At 42.4% G+C, this 21,733-nt stretch overlaps 1 protein-coding gene across 2 annotated transcripts in view; it reads left to right on the top strand.

The window, feature by feature from the left end:
- Positions 1-2,674: 2,674 nt before the first annotated feature.
- Positions 2,675-21,733, top strand: part of dock4b (dedicator of cytokinesis 4b) — a 90,718-nt gene continuing 71,659 nt past the window's right edge. For both annotated transcript variants that reach the window (XM_026326652.1, XM_026326651.1), the window contains exon 1: positions 2,675-2,879. In XM_026326652.1, coding sequence (XP_026182437.1) covers positions 2,843-2,879 — 37 coding nt within the window. In that variant the 5' untranslated portion in view covers positions 2,675-2,842. The remainder of the gene's footprint in view (positions 2,880-21,733) is intronic.

Raw genomic sequence — 21,733 nt, 5'->3', positions numbered from 1 at the left:
TTTGACAAATAAACCGGTTGTAGTGATTTGATGCCCAAAGGATGTTTGTAAGGGAAGGGAAAATGAAATCATATGAAAGAAAAACAGGGTTTTCTGCAAATGAAACCTGAAAGCTCTACTATGGCTTTTAAATGCATCAGTGACCATGTCATCTTTAATCTCCTTTGTTAGATACAACTTGTTTATATTTCAAAAGCAATTGAATCCTGGCTGATGTTAAGAAAACTCTTCTCTTCTCTTCTCTCCTCTCCTCTCCTCTCCTCTCCTCTCCTCTCCTCTCCTCTCCTCTCCTCTCCTCTGACTGTGCAAGTGGGCGACTCCATCATCTTCAGCTCTACCACAATAAATGACACCCAACATTGAGCCTATGAGTGTCCCTGATAAAACAAAAATGAAGGTACACATTTTGCCCAATGAGACATTTTAGAGTTAATAACAATATACCACTAGTTGATTGTTATTGAAGCATTAACATATATTCAGTAGGTTCATTTTGTAGGTTGTCAAGGTGGGACAAATTTTTACTCCCCATTTGTTTTGGAAGTTTAATCTTTAACAAGTCATCATATATAAAATCTTAATTTGAAATAAGTGAAGTGCAAGTGCCCCCAAATTATGGGAGGCCCTGGGATATGGGTCAGTCCCATAATGTTGCTGATCATTTAAATGTATCCCATGAATTTGATGAGAATGATATTATTTTGTATGAATCCGTTGAGACAAAGGCATGAAAAACGTCTGAAAATATAACACTACAGCATTTCAGTCAAGTCCCATTTAGCTGTAAGCCGCTGACAGCTCTATCTTATCTGTCCCATTTCTGTTTTCTGCTTGTCTTGCCATATTTTTTTCACCTCTATCGAAACATAAACTGTGATGGCAGCCTGGAGTCTGCGCACTGATTCACTGATGTAGAACATAGTCTAATACCCACTTTTCAAAAGAGCACTGGCTTCAATCTTCTGTCCTCTCAGGGATGATGAATCCAGAAGGGTTCCTGTCTTAACTTTGCTCCCTGACTTATGATTTATTCATATGAACATTCAAAAAAAAAAAGAAAACATTCTGACAATCCCCACAGCAAAAATGCTATACCTGCACACCTCTACCACTTCATCCCTGTGAAACATAGACACACACTGTTAAATTCATCCAGCTCTATCTGCTTGTCCCCATTTTAATTAAATGTATTATTCCATGGCATTTACTGTACATTCTGCATGACTGTGGCCAGCTGAGTGAACATGGGCAGATAAGAAAAGGGGGATGAAAATGTGATTCGCGATGCTCTGAGCAGAAGACCTGTACTTTGACCTACAAAGCCAGCAGCGTTCGTCTGGTTGCTTGCTTCTTCGTGGCACACCCATTCATAATTCACCATAGAAACTACAAAGGTGGATGGGTAAGTGGACATGTGAACCGGTGATGAGACAGTGGGAAAAGAGGGGCACTTTTTGACACTTCAAAGCATTTTAATGCACCATTTACAACATGGGAAATGAACATGCATTAGAATGTGTGTGTGTGTGTGTGTGTGTGTGTGTGTGTGTGTGTGTGTGTGTGTGTGTGTTTTTAGCAAAAATCTTTTGTACTAAATCACAACACCAGCAGACACCCAGACAGATGATAGCAGGGAATGAAAGCAAAGATGGGGAAAAAATGTTTGAGTGATATGGATGTATTAGATGATGAGGACAGCCTGCTCATAAAAAAAAAAAAAAAAAGGTGCGACATTTGGTGCACGCGCACTCACCCACATACTGACGCTGACATGTACAGAAACACTCACTCATGCACGTACACACATAAGAGAGCTGTGTGTTGAACTCCTTTATTTTGGCTGTGGGACTCCCTCTGGTTTTCTGCTTCCTCCTCACAGTCTCATGTATTTTTCAGGCACTAGCTGTCCCAGTAGAAGGCCTGCATGTCCAAGGAAAGACTCTCCACTGTTAGAAGGTCATGTTCTACCCCAGTGCTATGATAATTATGGGTCTATAGTAAGAATAGGCTCTGGCCGTAGCTAAATATGTATCTTTACATGTCTTTGTTATGGAGATTTGGTGGTTTTGGTGGTGAACTAATTGTATATATCATTTTGGAGCCAAAAACAGAAGAATACCCTCATTAATCTCCAAGTGTGCAGAAGCTATGAAAAACGGGACCATCATCAACGACACAGGGTCCTACTACAACTCCCAGAATACATCTCTTTCATTTCTCGCTGTGCTGGCGAAGCTGCTGATTCAAGTACTCCTCGGAAAGCGTGATATTTCTTCTGGGCTGTTGCTTTTTAGTAATATTTCGTTACAGAATTGTTGAGGCTTAAGAGCATTTGTTAGATGGAATCTGCACATCTGTAATAAGCAATGATACAAGTCTCTGTATCATATATTTGTATTTATCCTATAGCTTTTTTTTTATTTAAGTGGTTGAGAGTCAGTATAGGCTACCGGAGAGTAACAATTGAAACCTAAAGCTTAAGTAAATATTAAAATACAGAAGTACTCGTATTGAAGTACATTAATCGGTACTTGTTAGGATCATATGCTCTTCATTCTTTAATGTCAAGCAACTAGAGAAATAATGTACGTTACTGGGCCCTACGTGTGTGCTGACCTTGGTTTGTTCTAATTTCCCACAGCCCCTGAAGGCAGCACGTCTACCTCTACGACCATCAGCAGCAGCAGCAGCAGCAGCAGCAGCGCTTTCTCCCTGTGTAACCTAAACAATGACTCCTACTACAGACCGGAGGAAAGCACGCCAGTAGAATGCGTTACCCAGCACCAAAGCCCTGCGTTTCGCTGCTATTCCGACCGCTCACTTAAATGTGCCGACCGTAAACATGTGGATACCTACAGAACATGAAAAATACGGCGTCGGTAAGTTTATTGTCTTTATATTTTTAAAACTGCTGTCCCCTGCGCATTCAGTTGTAGGGCATGAGTGCGAGTGTGTGGATTGGTTTGTGGATGGAAGCGATGGTTTCCACCACTGTTTTCCTGTCCGGCAGCATCAGCTTTCTCCCAAACAGCTCATAATGAGAGAGCCTGGATTTCAATCTGCCTGCCACATTGCAAAGCATAGGGTTGTCGCTCTGACCCCCCGTGGTTTGATAAAATGAACAGCCACATTTTGCTTTTTTTCCCACCCTGCTTCTTTTGCTGTAGCGCTATTTCACTTTTGCACTGTCAGAGTACAAAGTATGATGTATTTAGACTTAGAGGTCCTGTGTTTTTCTTTTTTGTTCCACTGTTTGTTTGAATGGGGAAGAGAGGGAGGGGGGGTGCACTGCTTACGACAGTCAGTCGCGGTGTATCTGTATTTTGCTTAGTCTATGCCAATTCTTCGAAAGAAACACACGTCAGGGAACAAAGAGGAGACAGTTTCTTAGACATTTTCTTTATTTTAGTGCATCTGGATTAGAGATCGCTGAGGACCCTGAGAGGACCTGGAAATGTGTGTATGTTACAGTGCATTGTTCCAGGCTGTCGGGGGTGAAGTGAGACAAACACCAAAAACCAAAGCTAAACGTGGGGAAGACAAAAAAAAAAAAAAAAATCCCACATAGACTTTGTTCAGTTGGTGGGGTAGGAATTTCTTCTTTGCCTGTCTCATTGAAATGCGTCCGCTGAGAGGCGGCTTAAATGTCTCATAATAATATTCCCTAGAGATATTGGTTAGCGCCGGTCCCTACATGATCCCATGATGAAATCCAGCCAATAATCATTTTTTAATTTTGTGTAAGGGAGACACGAAAGGTGGACGGTTAAAAACATCTTTATAACTAATGAAACTGGGATTTGATGAGCACTAAATTAGTCTCAATTGCTCAGTTGTGCATGTTTTTCCCTTATTGTGTTTATTTTTTTTCTTCCCTGTATCCAATCTGATTGCATAACAAGGCCCCTAGGCTTCTGTAAATGTTACCTAATGCCCAAAAATGCACTAGGTGCCACCGTGACCTGAAATCAGTGAAGCACAGCAAACCAGAAAGTCGCCCTGTGACACTCCATGGTCTGATCACTTGACTGCTTGACTAAAATTTTCCTTGGTATAGACTTGTTTCTATTCCTTGTCTATATAAATGCTAAAGCCCTGACCTTAGACATTGTGTAATTATATTATACTTAATCCTTTGTAGGGCAGAGACCCCTACAGCCCATAGCATTCACACTTTTGATAGGGAAGAATAGATTTATTCCATTTAGCTACTTAAATTCATTCTCTCCTGTCAAAGTTCATTTGGCTGGAGAAAAAGGAGACATTTATTTTGAAGACTGAATACTTCTCATTGTCCCCAAATTGCTAAAGGGGGACCTGTTAATTGGATTAAGGCTCTTTATCCCTCCCGTTTCTCTATAACAGCAATAAGACTCCTTTAATTGGCTGTGATTTATTTTTTAAGGCATGTTTTGGCAGCAGTGCATTTTTTTTGTAGCCTAGTCCTTTTGAGGAAGGAACTAAGGTGCTTCCTGTTGTGAAATTCAGGTTACATGATCCACAATCACACGCAGGCACACACATGCTTACACCGATATATGGAGGGAAGAAGTTTGGAGACATGGGTTCGAGTGGAGCCATGGGTTCAGACAAATCGATGTGCTTTGGGTCTTTAGGGTGTACTGTGCAGTCTTTAGTAGTGTCAGGGGAGGATGTCATTCATCCGATTTAAATGGATCAGCGCTTTCAAGTGATTCACGGTGGTTTCAGGAAGTTACAGAAATTGTCGAATGAAGCCTTGCCTCAATTCAGAAGTCAGAGAAATGGGAGGAGAGGGGGTTTCCTTAGCTATTTGAGCATCTGTCAAACATATATTATTAACTATAATGCCATCTTAAATTTCAAAACAAAATGCTTCAGGTAGCCCTGCATACATAATTTCAAAATCTCATAAAATCAGCTATGCAATCACAAAATGTTTGTGGTTTAGGATAGTTATTCCAATGTTATTACAAACATTTCCATCAGCCGTTTTCAAATTGTTCATTTGTTTTGCAAGGGAAGCTAATAACCAAATGTTTATCCTTCTGTGATTATGACCTCACAGCATTAATGACCATTGATCCCTAGATGGAATCTCGTCCTAAATTATTCATGCCATGAGGAACAGTTGGTGCCTTTCCACAGGTCTCCACATGTTATAGCAAAACACAACCTGAAATGGTATTGAGCTACACCTCAGCACCATTAACATCATTGACCACCATTAACATCTGCTTTTTTTATGCAGAGCAGTTGGCTACTCCATGTAGAACTGCTGGGATATCTAAATATTGGTACAAGTAAGTGCTTATCTTAGCTTTTTTAAATGTTATCTCCTCCAGGTGCTTTCAGCGAACATTTTATCCCCCTTTGACAGGGAGGCGGGCTATCTAAAAGGGCTTGGAATTCCTCGGATCCTTGCAGGAACATTTGATCTCAGGGCAAATCGAGATGAGATCAGAATGTCTAGTTGTATAATTGAAAGGTTTCAGCGTTTGATGTCGATTCACCTTACTAGCGAAACAGGGCCCAGGGAGGATGGTGGGCACTGCCATTGATGAAATATGAATGGACTCTCGGCGATGTTAAGGCACCCATTAGCCCACCAGTGGAGTGATTACGGGTTTCTAACCTGAAGCAAGAATGTTGGAAGATTGATGTGATGATGTTAATATGTAATTCCTAAATGGACTTGCTGGTATGAAGACATGGAGACATTAGATTGAGCCAAGGGGGAGAATCTCGTATCAAAGTCACATTTCTCAATGCAAAGATTGGTTACATTGCCAGGGAAAATGATGAGCTCAGGTTAGAAAGGAAAAGAGGAGGCATGAAGTTAAATGATGAAGAGTTGAGATAACTGAATCTCAGATGACAGACGGACCCAAGAATGTCATTCTATAAATAGATGATGGCTAATCTGTCACAAATGTCAGCGAGTACACATGCTCAGTCACTGACTGCAGATCACAATCGAGATGGTATTGTGTCATGTTTTGAGACAGTAGACGTCAAATTAATGGTGTAGGCAAACCAAGAGTGAGGCCTTTCTCCTCATTAAGGCCCTTTGATACAGCCAATCAGCCATGTCATTGCTCATCATAATTTAGACACATAATTAAACCATTTTAACGAGCGGGTTTGGATTTGTGTGTGTGCAAGTTGAATTCCCCACCAGTGGTTGATTGGAGAAGCTTGATTTAATATGCAACCCAGTTCCATGTTCTGAAAGCAGTGGAGAAGCGGCTGGCTCCATCAGATAAAGAATGGATCTGCAGCCTGACTGAGTGTTCCTGCTCAAGGCTGCAATGGAGGGCTGACGTTAGGCTGAGGGCTTTCCTGCTCTCCCATGGCCTGACATTGCTTGCTCCATCACTGGGAGGATGTTAGTGTGGTTGAGGGGGGTCGGGGTGGGGGGCGGTCCTTGGTTAAGGGTGCTGGCGCGTGTCAACATAGACTCATTGTCGATGCGTCCACTCTGCCCTGTCATCCCCCAAACTTGCCCCCCTTCCTTATCCCCTGCTCCACAGGGGATTAGCAGGTTGTTTTGTAGGGGGCCCTGAGGCCCATTCCACCATTACACCCATGATTCCCCAATGCAGCAAGCCCAGCGGCAATGTATGGCTGAGGGGGAGGGGGGCGTGGTGAGGTGAGGCCTACCAGCTTGTAATTACTTCCTCGCCTGCTGCCTCGTTTCCATCTGCAGAGATAGCATCCCCTCTCCTCTGTGTGCACACAAATTTGCACACATATAATTCCAATGTAGGAGGCTCCCTTGTGAATTCAACAGATGCTCAAAATGTAAGAATATAGAGAGCATGAGAGTTAACCACCCAGCCCACTACTATACACAAGCTATTCCCTGGTGTGTGCATCATTTAAGGGTTAAATAAATCTACATGGACATGTGACATATGACGGGCTCAGCGAGCGCTTTATTCATCGCTGATTCACCCTGACAATAATAGCCATTGTAGCACAAACATAGCCTGAGACATGAGGACAGAATTGGAGAAATGCCACTGCTGGTTCGTTTGTGTAGTTCAATTAAATCATGCTCTACTTATTGAAGCCCTCAATTATGAAAAAAAACACAGTCAAACAGCACAAACATTGTCTGTCTGTTCAGACCAGCAACACTAGACACAGAAGAAGGAGATAGTTGTGTGATCTCTGTTATTTATTTATTGTTTTACCTGTTCTTTACCTCCTTTCAGCTTTTCTTCACTGCAAACACACACACATATGGGATACACTTGTGAATCTCATTGGGGACACAAACAAACCGATCTGCTCTGACTGTCTGTCCACATCCATGTAAAATGTAGAGATGGGCAGGTGGGGGTAGCTTTCCTGCATTCCCCCTTCAGTCTAGCATACTTCATGTACAAGGATAATTCTTCTGCTCTGACATGGCTGATTGATTTTTACTGTACCACACTTCAACAGGCTAATATGATGACTGTTGTTGTTTTACATCCCCTTGCTCTTGGTTTCATATGCTTGTCTGTCTGGTAATTGCTAGTCTCATTCTGGGAGTGACGAGGATGGATAGGATCAGGAATGAGGACATCAGAGGGACAGCTCATGTTAGATGTTTTGGAGAAAAAGCCAGGGAAGCCAGATTGAGATGGTTTGGACATGTTCAGAGGAGGGACAGTGAATACATTGGTAAAAGGATGCTGAGGTTAGAGCTGCCAGGAAGGAGGCCTAGAGGAAGACCAAAGAGGACGTTCTTGGATGTAGTGAAGGAGGACATGAGGATAGTTGGTGTGGGTGAGGAGGATACAGAGGATAGGGTTAAATGGAGGCAGATGATTCGCTGTGGCGACCCCTGAAGGGAGCAGCTGAAAGGGAAAGAGGAAGATTCTTAGAAGTGGCTTTGTGCAGTATTTGTTAAGAAACTAAGTTATATTATTTTAATTGCAATTAAATTCACTTCTCACCTTTTCCCTTTAGGCTGGCTCCACTGTACTGAAATAGTTTGTCTCTTTGTGGCAGGCCTGGTGTGGTGTAGCATGGTTGTTGTGGTTCCTCTTCCTTGATATCAAGCTGTGATCTGTTGGAGAGAGGTTAATGGGATATGCCATATTAGGAATTCAGCAGCTTAGCTGATCAGCAGTGCTCCTGTAGTGGAGATGAGTGCAGGGTGTCTGTGTGTCTGTATGTGTGTGTTTGTCATCTGTGTGGGCTGCAAGGGGAAATGACTGACATGCCATTTTAATAAATGAAGGACGTCTGCCGGTGACAATCACTGTGACTGGCGGGTGAGAAGAGCTGTTTATGCATCAAGAGACCTTGTTTTTTTTTTTTTCTTTCCTTTTTTATGCTCATTTGCAGCAAAAAAAATTATGACTTGTGCTGGCGCAGCATCAGATATCAGTGTCCTGTGGCTGTAATCCAGACTTGTATGTATTGACCATAAAGGAAGTGTACATTGATTTGCGTGGGTGACCAATTGCATCGTCATGTCCTCAAGGCTTCAATTTTCTCATACCCTGACCTTAGTGATAGATAACTCTTTCCACCCATCTATGAACATGTTCATGAAAAGGAATGGTTGTGGCCCGTTCAGGTTAAATCTTTCATTAATGGATTATTCATGGCTAATAAAGTGTCAAGTGCTTAAAGGACATATGCATAATTTAAGAAAGTAAAGCGCTAATGCTTGTGGTTGTCTCTGTCTTCAATTATGAGGTTAATTCTTGAAAATAGAATTGGCTTCTAACACTCTCTGACACAGTCACAGGTGGTGGATGTGTTACCAGTGGATACCCACACAGTTCGCGTCCAGTTCGTTGTTTTGCACTGAAGTGTGTAATCTGTTGCTCTGTGGGGTGATTGACCCTCATCGGGCCAAAATTTGCACTGGGGCAGTTTTATCTTTGGGCGTCTATTTTCTTTTTTTTCATCCTGCTTTGTTTTTTTAATGACACAAAAGATGTGTCCACGCTCAGTGGGCAATTTTCTGTTTTGTTTTTAGTTTAATGATGATTCACCAACAGCAGACTGGTTTGTTACCACCCACATGCAATAAGTGGTGGGATGCCTTTGACATGGCAGATGACATACATAACTGTACTGAAGGTTTGCATCAAATGCTTAAATAGATATTCTCTCATAAGTTAAAAATTGGCCACTTTAAACATGTTTAAAACTGTCTATCTACAGCTGTCTTCTAGACAGGTTTTTGTAGAGATCACCAGTTTAATGCGGATGGAACACATCAGAACATCAGAAGACTGAAAATGTGTGAGTTTAGATTCATCACAGGGCCAAGATACTTATAGCAAAATTGTGCCTGGGAAAGTACAGCTCACCTCTGCTCATTTCCTCGTACTAGTGTCACAGTCCAGCTGAGGTCACAGAGGACATTGTTAGTGTGTCAGCAGGACAGCGGCCAGAGAGAGAGAGAGAGAGAGAGAGAGAGAGAGAAGAACAGGGTGCAAGGCCTTCAGACACAGGGTTGGTGAACTGCATTGGCTCAGTCTTAACTGGGCGTTCACCCACAGCAGTGTCCACACCTCTCTGGCCTCATCTGTGCCCTCTGTCTACTAGTTTTGTTTCATAGTGCTTTCATTAAATGGTAATGCGTCTGTATTTATGATGAATTCAATTGGGTTCTTTAGCTTCCTCTTCCACCACTTTGTATCCATTTTTTTTTCTCCCTCTCCACTCTCTCCACACATTGTTTCCAGAGACAGCAGGTCATACTGTGATGACCCTTATCTTACTTTCTTTCTGCTTTTTTCCCCCTCATCTATCCCCCCCCCCCACTCCATTTCTTTCTGTAGCCCACTTCCTTCTGTCTGTGCCGCAGCCTGTTCCACCTTTATCTCTCTTCCATATGTGTCTCTGTCTCTTTTTCCCCCCTTCCCTCTTCGTGCTACACACTCACCTGCCCCAGATGTCCCCACATACTCTATGTGTATTGGTCGCCTGTCTTATCAGAGATTTTGCATTCAAGGCCACATGCATATTTGTGGCTTTTCTCTCTGTGTAATAGTGTAAGTATGTAGATGTATGCTTATGTAGGTTGTGTTTCCAGGTGTGTATTTGCTGCAGCCTCAGTGGATTGGAGGTTTGAAGATGATAAAGCACCACAGATGGCCCACAGACTTTACTGTAGCACTGTAGCTACATTGGCCATTTTACAGCTTTTAGGCCAAATTGTTATTTTATGCCTTTTGGTGAAGTTAAATGCAAAATCACAAAGTTCTGCTCTTTAGGACAAATTACAAGCCTTTTAGACCTAAGATGTTCACTACTCTAATAATATCAAAAAAGACCTTTTGCTACCTTTCCCACAAAATCAATTATTGAAAATTTCAAAAAAGATTCATTGTTAGTCGTGTCTATTACTTAGAAGTGTATGCACTAAGTAGACAGAAGGTATATTCACATTTCCCTGGGTTTGGTTTCTGTGCCATCAAGCCTGTTTATGGTACCTGGGGGCAGTCGTGGCCTAATGGATAGGGAGTCGGACTTGTAACCTGCAGGCTTGAGTCTCAGGTCTGGCAGAAATTGTCAGTGGGACGGAGTGAATAGCCAGCGCCCTGTCCACCTTCCACCTACCATGACTGAGGTGAGCAAAGCACCGGACCCTCAACTGCTCCCCGGGCTCCGCAGCAGTGTGTGCTCATTCCTGTGTGTGTGCACTTTGGGTGGTAATGCAATTTCCCCATTGTGAGACTAATAAGGGTAATAACTACCTGTTTAATGGATGAGGAAGCTGTTTTTATGCTACAGTGCAGGATCAACATAAAATTGACACTACATGTTTGTCATTTACGCTTTGGATTACTTCTGTATCTGTGAAAAAGGATGTTATGGATTTTGTTGTCACCTCGTCTTTCTATCCACTTCCTTTTTGTGTTTACTTCAGTACAGTCTATACAGTTTAGCAACTTTTAGTCACGATCAGTGCAGAATCAGTGATGAAAATCATAAAATAGAAATGCTTGCATGCATGCACCACAGGTATGTAACATTAGTGGCGAGTATTGACTGTGGACTCAATGTGCTGTGGTGGTGACATTGATTGGTTTAGATCCCTCCCTTGGTCTCTGAGATTGAACTGTTTCCCCATCTTTGCTCCCTTTGTAAAGATCACACTGGGAGGATCATCTGCTGCCTCGCTGATTCCTCAGCAGCAGCCTCTCTGACCTTGGCTGCTGTTATGTCTTATTGCTTGCTCACCATGTTTGTGCACACGTCTGGTGTGATCGAACCTCTGTGGTTGAATCACTGTATATATGGACTCTACCTCTGCTCTTTGTCCCTTTTGAGGTTTGTGCATATGTGCGCAAATGATCTGTTTTCTGCTCTCGCTGCACTGATGAGATGATGGTCTGGCTCACCTTTGCACATCAACCTGCAGCATGAGAGGTTGCTGGCTTACTGCCTGGCCTCACCTCTCTTCTGTCAGCTTCCCTCACTTCCTTCCTCTGCCCGCTCACTGAAAAGCCAGTTTAATGTCAGGTTGACTTTCAAAAGGGCTTTTCATTGCAGTCCACTGCTACTCGCTTGCTTTCGTCACACTCCCCTTTTCAGTCAATTTGAAAAGGCTGAAGTGTTCAGGCCAATTGCAATTGATTTCTGGCATACTAGACTGCTCAGCAGATTGAAATCCCTTTATTCTATAGTAGAATAACGTAGTCTGTATACTATCTTGTGTTTGTTTGCAATGGTTTTGCCTTATTTATATTTATTGGACAAAGGAATGAAAGAGTTAACTTTAAAATCTCAGTGACAATGCTCCCTAATAACTTTGAAACTGACTGCTTCTCCCCAGCTGAATGATTCTTATGAATTCCTAAATTAATTGTGTTAGTGTTGTAGAGCGTTGTTGCCTCAGAGAGTCTGTTTAATTCATCAGGTTGACTAAACCTCCAACTGCGACCCAGTTCCCTTCTTATGTCTACTCTTTTAAACCCAACCCCTCTGTGGGGACTGTTTGCTACTTGGAATGTTTATCCAGTTAAGAGGAAAGCCTTCAAACCATGAAGAGACAGAAGCAGATTCTTTAGCTAGATACTTGTCTTGAATTAATAAGCCCCCTAAACATCTGAGCTACTGGATCATTTGATGTTTGGTTTGTCTGAGGGGAGAAGACCAAGTGTCTTCCCGCTTCCTGCCTCTCATCGTTGATTGAATGAGGGCTTTTCGGTATGCTTCCAGCAACACCAAAGATTGGCATCACAGTGTGTTGATATGCTTTGTGCTCTTTCAGTGGAAGTTACATGAGGAATCCTCCTGTTGATCTGCTGATCCTGCCATGTTTTCTCTCCTGCCATTTAAATAAGTTGGAGTAGACATAGTATGTGTTTCTATAGCATAAAAACTCTAGCTTTTAGCTAATAATTAGCTAAGCTAATTATTTTCTGGGTGTAGTTTGTTGTATCTTCTCGTCTGACTCTTGGCAGAAAAATGAAAGTGTGTTTGACATAGTGGCAGATGTTTTGTTTAAAGAGAATGTAAATTTGAGTTTAATCAAATGAAGCAGCACCACATTAGGGAGCGTTAGCATCACGGTCATTCCCAGTACTTGTATCAATTACTGTTCTACCCGCTAGGCAATTCCACAAAAGACATCCAGCCCAGGTGGGATTGACTTAAGGTGGCCCTGTTTGCCACAAGCTTAACCTCTCCAAACATCCACCTGGTGGCTTTATTTTTCTCCTTCCACCATCCGTGCCCTCAGGGGAGGGAGTCAGACGAGCTAAAAGAGGAAAGTGGTGCTGCTAAAAGCGGTTGAAATGGATCCTCTTTGTGGTGGGGACGAGAGGGGAAGTGCAAAGGAAAAGGTTCACTGCAGGAGCCTTTCTGTGTGGAGCTAAAGCGATTGGTCTGGGTGATGACGGCGGATGGACACCAGTTGTTTCAGTACAGTGGAGGATGTGACGTAAAAGAAAGATTTATTGTTTGTATGTTATTGATAGCAAGCAATTTATGTTGAGAGGTGGCCTCAGATAAAGTAAAATATATTTAGCCTGGCGTGATAAGGTACAGAAGTTTGGTAGCCACTACAAAAATGGCCACGTTTACAGGTACTTACTGATGCTTTTTAAACGCAGATGTTTTGGTAGTCAAGAGAAGTCAAGTGAGGTTATGGTGGTTTCTGTTATCTTCTCAAAAAGCAAGTTGGCATAAAATATCAACATAACCCAACTAGAGGTAATTCCCTAAAGAGTCATCTCTGCGGCTGATGAATCAATAATGGATATCTTGGACTGTGTATCCTCATACTTATTCATCTACAGCCTAATTACCTGTCACTGGTTCAATTTTGACCTTGAGCCCACTATGACCTTTTAGTCGGCTTTTGAAGAAGGATGCTTTCATGTTTGTGTCATTAGTCTCAACTTGAAAGTGCAGTGAGGAGGGCAGCTTAACATCTCTGATTTATGTCTCTTCTTTGAAACATGAATCCCTATTTCTTGACTTTGTATTCAGAAGAGCTTGAGGGCTTCCTGGTACGCAACTAACAAGACAAATTTGTTTTTCATGACTCTCAAAGATAAACTCAATTGGAGCAGTGAGCGGAACACATCAAACATGGCCAAGATGCATGTGAACGGCTCGCATGTCTGAGCTGGTGCCCGATTTGAGGCAGAACTGTCTCTTCCTTCCTGTCTCTCTCTTCCTTCGCTCAGACCAGCCTGGGCCTTCTGCTGTGCCGTGCTGACATAATGGGTATGGGGAAGCTAAAAATACTGATGCACAAATGGAGCTTACCGCACTGCACACATTTTTGACATATGTTTTTGCAGGGCTGCTGATGCTGCTTTTGTCTTCTGAAGCAGAAAAGAAAAAAATGTCTTGATCTGTGATTCAAATCAAAAGTGCTGCCTTTTTGAGTTTTTGATCAATGTATAGTAACCCAGACAATAACGATTTATTCACAATTCACTTGCTACAATGCAGTATCTGCAGGTACAGCAATACCACCCAGTTTGACATTTCTGCAGCTGCAACTCTTCCGGCTCATGTTAAGTTCAAAGGTTAGTGTGGTAATGGTAGCGATTGAATGGGCTTGGAACCAGGCCATTGATTTGTAGGGGAATTTTCCAGGCATCATCAGTAGTGATGCGTCACCCTCAAGCTTCCCCCCGGACCCTCATTTGGACTGCAGCCATAATCCTCTTTGAACAGGTTGTTCTAATGGATGTAATAAATATACACAAACATGGAGGCTTATTTATATGCATATTCTAGGAAATATGAGCCAGTCTCTGATATTCCATCCATCTATCCATTTTCTATACTCGCTTATTCCTTAACCAGGGTCACGGGGATCTGCTGGAGCCTATCCCAGCTCTCTTTGGGTGAAAGGCAGGGATACACCCTGGACAGGTCATCAGGTTTACCTAAATACTGATGATATTATCAGACAGTGACAGTTCAGATTTGTTGCATATTGACTTATAGTGGAGTCGTATAGTGGTGATAAGGTCATGTCTTGTTTTGGTTTTACAAAATTCTGTTGTCCTGATTGATTCCAACCAATAATAAACATGAAAGGAAGCACTACTTGGATCGGACAGCAGTGTAACAGAAAGCAGATGCTCCTAATGCCTGAGTTAGCAAAACATTAACCACAAGACATGTAGTTGTGACCCTGAGGAAAACAGGCGCGTGGCCCATGTGCATCTACCAAGCACCATCGTCAGGATGCATTCATTCATTGTCCCCAGCACAGTATGCCGGGCTTTACCGAATGCCACTAAACAAAGCAAGGAGGGTGGATATGGGTGAGATGGAGGAGGAGACATACTGAAGCCGAGAGGACCAAACAGAAACAGAATGTAATGCTTGATGGGCTGTCAATTGAAGGTCCACATGGAGTTTTTCTTCAGAGTTGAGCTGCCAAGGCTGGCGCAGCAACATCCCAGTGTGTTTCTGTCTACCCTCTTGTGTTTCAGGAACTCTCTCTATAGCTCATTAGAATCTTTATACTTTCCTCCCTCCGGGGAGCACCGGGCGTCAAACGGACACGCAAATGAGGCTACCTTTCTACTTTGTATAATGGTGTTCACTGCAACTGTGGGAGGAGAAAAACAAAGATGAAATTAATCACTGTAGCCTCGTCCCTCCCCCTTCTCCCATCCCGCTTCCCCCTTCAAGTTCAGAGCTCCTGCAGACTTTTTAACTAGTTTTATTTAATTACAGACAGCTTTAGAGGGTGCACATGACTGCTGTTGACCTAAATCGGGAAACTGGGACGTTTTTTTTTTTTTTTTCCCCTCACCCCCTCCAACTTTCTTACTCCACTCTATTGATTTTGTCTGTGTGGACCCGAGCGCTAGCAAATTAGCTGAGCACAGCCATCAGTGTGACACCGTTGCTCTCTGTGTCTGCCTCTCAGCTGCCTCTCTTGCTGTTGCATCTGAATTATCCTAGCCTGAGTTAGCAGGAATACAGCTCTTTTCTTCCCAACTTAATCTAGTGTAGGGGAATTTGGGAATCCCATCCGTTTGGGATCCTGGATGATGAGGCCCATTATAAAACAAATTAGAGAGCAGTGTTTTTTTTTGTTTTGTTTTTTTTGTTCACACTGTTGTATTTGTACTAATGTCCAAGCAACGTGTGAGGCAGCTCCTCAGGCTAAGGCAAAGCACCTGGAGTTTTCAAATGTGACACTTGAGTATTGGTTAATTATTCTTATGGTGCGAGATGGGAGTGGCTACTCGCTCTCTCTCCGTGTCTCCCTTGTAGCTCTTGGCTGTGTGATTTCCTACATGGTTTGCTTTGACAAACACAGCTCTTTCGGTTTTTTCCTCCATCTCTCCAAATCCAAAGTTCTCCGAGCCCAGGAATAATCCTCCTCCATCCACCAATGGCATGCAGCACACAGGAAAATAGCCCAGACGACAGCTGAACCCCCTTAGCCCCGCAGGAATGTTTGACCACATGCACGCATATACGCAAGCCATACATTCAAACACACAGTGCAGCGCAGTGTAGAGCCGAACAGAGCAGCTCATTCTAAAGGTCGCCAGCCTCCTGCTCCTGTTTACATTAGCAGTTTCACCCGTTTCGTTTACGTCGACTCCGGATGAACATGAAAGCAAATATGGGGAACGAGTCACCTCTTTTTTTTTTCTGTTCATGAGGCCTACATTTCCTGACAGCAAGCGCCGTGTGAGGTCACTAAAACACTCAGAAGGAAGGAAATCCATTTCCTACTGAAACCCATTAGACATTGTAGAACAAATGATTTCCTTCATATGTTTTTTGTGCACACAGTTTGTACATGAGTGGATCCAGTTTTTTGACAGTTGTTCCAGATCAGCAGATCATTGTTTCAAGAAGCACCTGTCTGTACCTCAATACATGCCCATTTTTCCGTGAGTGAAAGATATCCATTATTGATTTGTCTAAGTTATAACAGATGTCAGGAGGACTTGTATGCCAACAAGCCATGGAATCCAAGACTCATTTTTTTAGTTCACAGCATGTGTGGCTTTCTTTATGGTAAAAAATGAGAATCAGTGCCAGTGTAGACACACACACACACACACACACACACACTCATTCATGGTCCATATCTTTTGGCTCATGCACAGCGGAACACACATCACATGAAAACATTTCATTTTTATTCCAGGGCTCGGGCTAGATGACAGGTCCTGTACTTGTCATATTTTCTGGTTCAGTCGCCCCTCACTGCTGTCTCTGTCTTGTCATTGTTATTTCAACTCTATTGTCGTCTACACATTAAATTGCCTCTGCTGCTCTTTCTGCACTGCTAAGCCTGGAAGGACTTGTGGCATAGATTACAAAGTTTTAGTGTTACTTAGAATTGCCTGATACCCAGTGGTACATGCAGTACATGGAAATGCCACTGTTGAATGGCTCTTTGTTTGAAGGACCTCGGGATACTAAATTGTATTGGTAACAGCTTCCCAGATTGCACCAGAGACCAAACTAGGGGCTTGAAAAATAACTTCAGTGATAAAGTAATTCATCTGAGTTACTCATTACTCAAAAGTCAATGTTATTGTGGGGACTTGCAAAGGTTTATGACTTCTGATTGCTAAGCAGTTATGACTTCCGTGTTGGGTTGAACATTTTGCATAGTTTGTAAGTGTATTTACAAAAACAAACAAAAAAAAAAGTCCTGTTTTACATTAAAATGTGTTTTACACTCTTTTTGTATCTAATAATCCTAAAAATGTTTATGTAAATATGACATGTATTTATTCTCTTAGTGAGCCTATCAGCATTGTGTTCAGGGTTCAACAGCCATGTTTTGTTTTTCAGTGGCACTGTAATTTTTCTGGGCCCTTATGTGTGACATCTTTTTAATGCTGTGGTAACAAAATCTACACACATGGCTACAAACGCACCCTGCTGACTAACAAATATCTTTGTACTGTCTAACATTGCCTTATAGCTATGCATGCATCCATCATATCCTCAGCTCTACTTTATTTGCTGACTTCGCAAATTTTTATTTGGATTGTTAGCGTCACTCCTCTTTAGAAAGATGATGAAGTATTCAAATCTATAGGCTGGATCATATTATGAAACTGTGACTAGTTACCTGGCTGGCTGGCTGGATTAGCTGATAATATGATATGCTCCAGTGGCTTGTATTTGTGTAGCACCTGCCATCTGTGTGTGTGTGTGTGTGTGTGTGTGTGTGTGTGTGTGTGTGTGTGTGTGTGTGTGTGTGTGTGTGTGTGTGTGTGTGTGTGTGTGTGTAAACATGCCGCATGTCCTGTTTGTGTCACCGGCCACATTCCAGTCCTCCTCATGTCTCTGTCTCACACAGCGAATCTCAGCACACATCCAAGATCCGAACCTGCACTCACCAGTCCTTCAGCTCAGCACAGGCAAACCACGCTGTGGTCTTTTCATTCACTCTCCTGCTTTTCATACACTCCCAACTGCTTCAAATCACTCACTAATACTTCAGTGTTCTCTCTTCCCTTATTCAGTCTCTGTGTCTCTACATGTCACTGAGCCCTTTGTTTTATCTCCTCGGGAGCGGAGCTGAATGAAGGGCTGCTCGGCCTGGATGTGAAATGAACAAGCAGAATGTGACTACACAGCATTTGGGATACAAGACCAGTGGGATTATCTCTCTCTCATCTTTTTATGATGCTTGCTTCATTTTCCCCACATTTGTCCCCCATATATTATTTGTTTTTTTTAATCTTGTTTGCAGTAAACTAGGCTATAATAAACAAGACTCTTTGTGGCAGTGGCATTGCCAGCTTTGAGCAGAAATGGAAACAAGTAATATAACTGCTTGAATTGTCTTCAGCTCTATAATTAGTTTCTCCTCCCTACTTTGCCTCTTTTCACTTCCAGGAGGTTTACTATTTAGGCAGCTTCATATCAGCAGTAGCATATTTCACCTTGTTTCCCTTTCTCTTTTCTCTCTGTTCTTTGTCTCTCTCTGTCTCTCTCCTTCTCCTTCATCTGTCCATCGTTGCCTGTTGATTGACGCAGCTCTTTTCCACTCCCAGTCTAACCCTTCTCCTCATCCTTCCCTTCTCTCTGTATGTGTGTAGCCCTTGAGCTGAAGGCTACAGATTACACAGAGGTTTTCTACCCCATAGGGATGATATGAACACAGTCTCTTGTTTAGGCGTGTTAAGATACTGCTGGCATGAGTGCACACACAGTGCCCTTTTAAAGACACACATACAGATACACACTGTGGGCGGATTAAGATGCCACATAGATGCAAAGGTGTGTGTGTGTGTGTGTGTGTGTGTGTGTGTGTGTATGGTTTTTCACAAAAATGAAGGCGCGAAGAACACTTTTTTTTCATTTCCTCACTGCCCTTAATGCCATAGCCCTAAACCCTAGAGAGCTAGAAAACATTACGCCCTTTTATTACCATGCATGAACAAGAGTTGCCCTTTAAGTGCATGTCTGTGTTTATCTATTCGTGCTCAGTGTCAGGAAATGTGGATAGATCTCACTGTACAGTGAAGAAAGCTGGACAATAGGTTTAATTTGAGCTTGGAGGAGGCATTTGTGTAAGTTGGTGGAAGTTCACTTGTCGTCTGTGGGCTTCTGTGTCATGGCTCGTACCCTGCAATTGAGAATGGCGGTGGTGATGTTGCGGCAGCATGTTGCCTTAACAACAAATCAGTGCTCAAAACAGGCTACATCTGTGTGTAATAAAATACATAACTTGTTCCCTGGCTACTGTCATGCAACAATCCAGCGGGTTGAACTAAGAAGAGGCCTCCATATTGTTATCCATGGCTTAGGGCAGATCCAGAGTGTTGGACTGTGTATCATCTGTCTCCACAGACCTATCCATGCACTCCCAATGCATGCTGAGATATGGATGTGTGCAAAACAACATGCATTTTCATTAGAGTGGGGTGGGGCAATATTTTTTAATGAGGTGATAAGTACCATCTGTCCAGCATGACACAACTGAATCAAATGGTGTGATAACACCACATTAAGATTGAAGTAACACACAGCTCATCCTGATAACCCTTAGGCAGTTTAACAACATCTTAAACAATATACTGATCAAGAAGCATTGCTTCAGGATAAATATGCAGAGATGATTTCATTACAACCAACAATATGAGTTTACTGTTTATTTATCTAACCATTGTCAGGCAGACAGGTGCATGAGAAGCCTGTCCAACCACAGCCCTACACTTTCCCTTAACTTCCATTAAAAGCACCTTTCATTTCTAATGTGTTCTTTTTTTTTATTATCTTATGTTTTCTCTGTATTATGCAGTTGTCTCTCTTTGTTTCTTCTCTCCATGATTGATTTGACTGTTGTGTGTTTTGCTCCCTTCTCTCACTCATCCATAGCGCTTTCCACTGGCCCTGCCATCGGCGAGTACATGTTTGAGAGGTGACAGGGAGCATCTCTCTTCCCCTCAAGCTGACATGAAGTACAGGGGCAAACAAACTGGAGTGAGATAAACAAGAGCTGACAGCTATTTGTCTCTTCTGCCTCTCTCTTTCATTCTCTCTCATTCACTTTCTGTTCTTCCTTTTCTCACCCTGTCCGTCTTCCATAGTCTCTTTCCAGTGCTTTTGTTTGTCGGTCTCACTGTGCTGCTCTCTTCGTGTGTCCTTCACTGTTTCCCTCTGTCTTTACCCAGATTGCCTCCTCTTGCTCCTCACTCATCACAAATCTCGTTACTGTCTGAGCATTCACAGCCTGGAGGCTGTGGCTGTAGGCTACACAGCACTGTCTTTCCCACTTTAAATGTCTAGACACACATATAACACATATAAAAATCTAAATTAAGCTGTTTCAGCACTGGTACCTGCCCTGTTTATAAAAATCTATTGATTTTAGTTTTCCCTTTCTTTCCTTTTTTTTTTTTTTTTTTAAAATAAACACCATTCCTTTGGTTTTTGATGTTTGGCCAACTGGTGCTGTGAGATGAAACCAGCACAGATGCTGCTTTTGGCGTATTTTATTTCATCACCTTTTCACCATAGTTTCATCATACTCACTGTGGACTTTATTGCGATGCATGCAATGCATGTTTTTTTTTTTTTTTTTTTTTCCCAGTGGTGGTTGAGGGTCTTTTGCTGATGACATATCAATGAGATGTGTTATCAGACATGCTGAATGCTGAACACACAACCTGCCACATGCATCACAAATCTCTGATTGAAAAAGTGTGTGTTTGCTTGCAGTAACAAAGGTCACACACTCATATATGTACATGTTCTGTTAAAACCACACACTCATTTGTTCACTCGATTTCCTGAGTATGTGTGTGTCTGTGTGTTCACAGCAGCATATGTTACTGCTGCAAGACCATAATTTGTTGTAATCTGATTCAAGAAAGTTGCACTTCTTGTTCCCTGAGAGACAACAGTTGAGGGATGGTAGCGGCAGAATAGAAAGGAAGAGGAGAGGCTGCATCTGAGTCAGAATGAGAGAGAGAGAGAGAGAGACAGATTGATGTAATAGGTTTCATTTAACACTCCCTCTTCTAACCGTTATACCTGACGGAAGAAAAGCAGATGTTTTCTGCTCCTTTATCGTTTTTTTCATCTGTCAGTGGGAACTGCAGCCTACTCTCCACTTATCTAACTCAGATTCTCCCTCCATCACTCTACAGCATCGCTTTGTCTCCCTTCCTCTTTTTTCTTTTATTGCTTTATCAGCAGCCACACCCACACCCTTAAGTTTCCTCCTCTGACCATATGTATTTTAGCCTCTCTTCCTCGACTCTGCATGTTTCTCTTTGCAGGGTGGGAGGATGTGTAGGCAGTGGTGTCGGTGTGACCTCAGCCGCTGCTAAAAATTAACACTCTCAGAACCAGCAGCTCTCAGCATTTGCATCTGGAGCGTTAAGAGGACAAGAGAGAAAACAGATGCATGTGTTGTTTGAGCGTGATGCCATGCTTGAATGAGTTCAACCAGCCGCAAAATAGTTTAAAGGATAATTCAACTTTATTACAACTTATTTTTGTAGTTTTTGGTCATCACTCCTAGAATAGAATGTCACAAAACAAGTCAGGCAGGCGAACAGAAAGAGTCAGACTTTAGACAAACCCACAATTTAGCCAAACAGGGACGAATGGTAAAAGTATTACTCAAATTGTCCAATATAAACCACTACCAGTTTGCAGTACCTGGTTCTATTTGCTAAGTTTAAATATGTAACATGTATGATGAAGAGGATAATTTTTCAGTAGCATTCAGATCACATCAGAATGGTCACAATCACACAAATCACAATGACAAACACAGCCCATTGATAAATACTACTGAAGAGGGGATAAATGA

This window comes from Mastacembelus armatus, chromosome 23, assembly GCF_900324485.2.
Source record: "Mastacembelus armatus chromosome 23, fMasArm1.2, whole genome shotgun sequence".
NCBI lineage: Eukaryota > Metazoa > Chordata > Actinopteri > Synbranchiformes > Mastacembelidae > Mastacembelus > Mastacembelus armatus.
The sequence above is the reverse complement of the archived record's forward strand: the minus strand, read 5'-3'. Positions and strand labels throughout refer to the sequence as shown.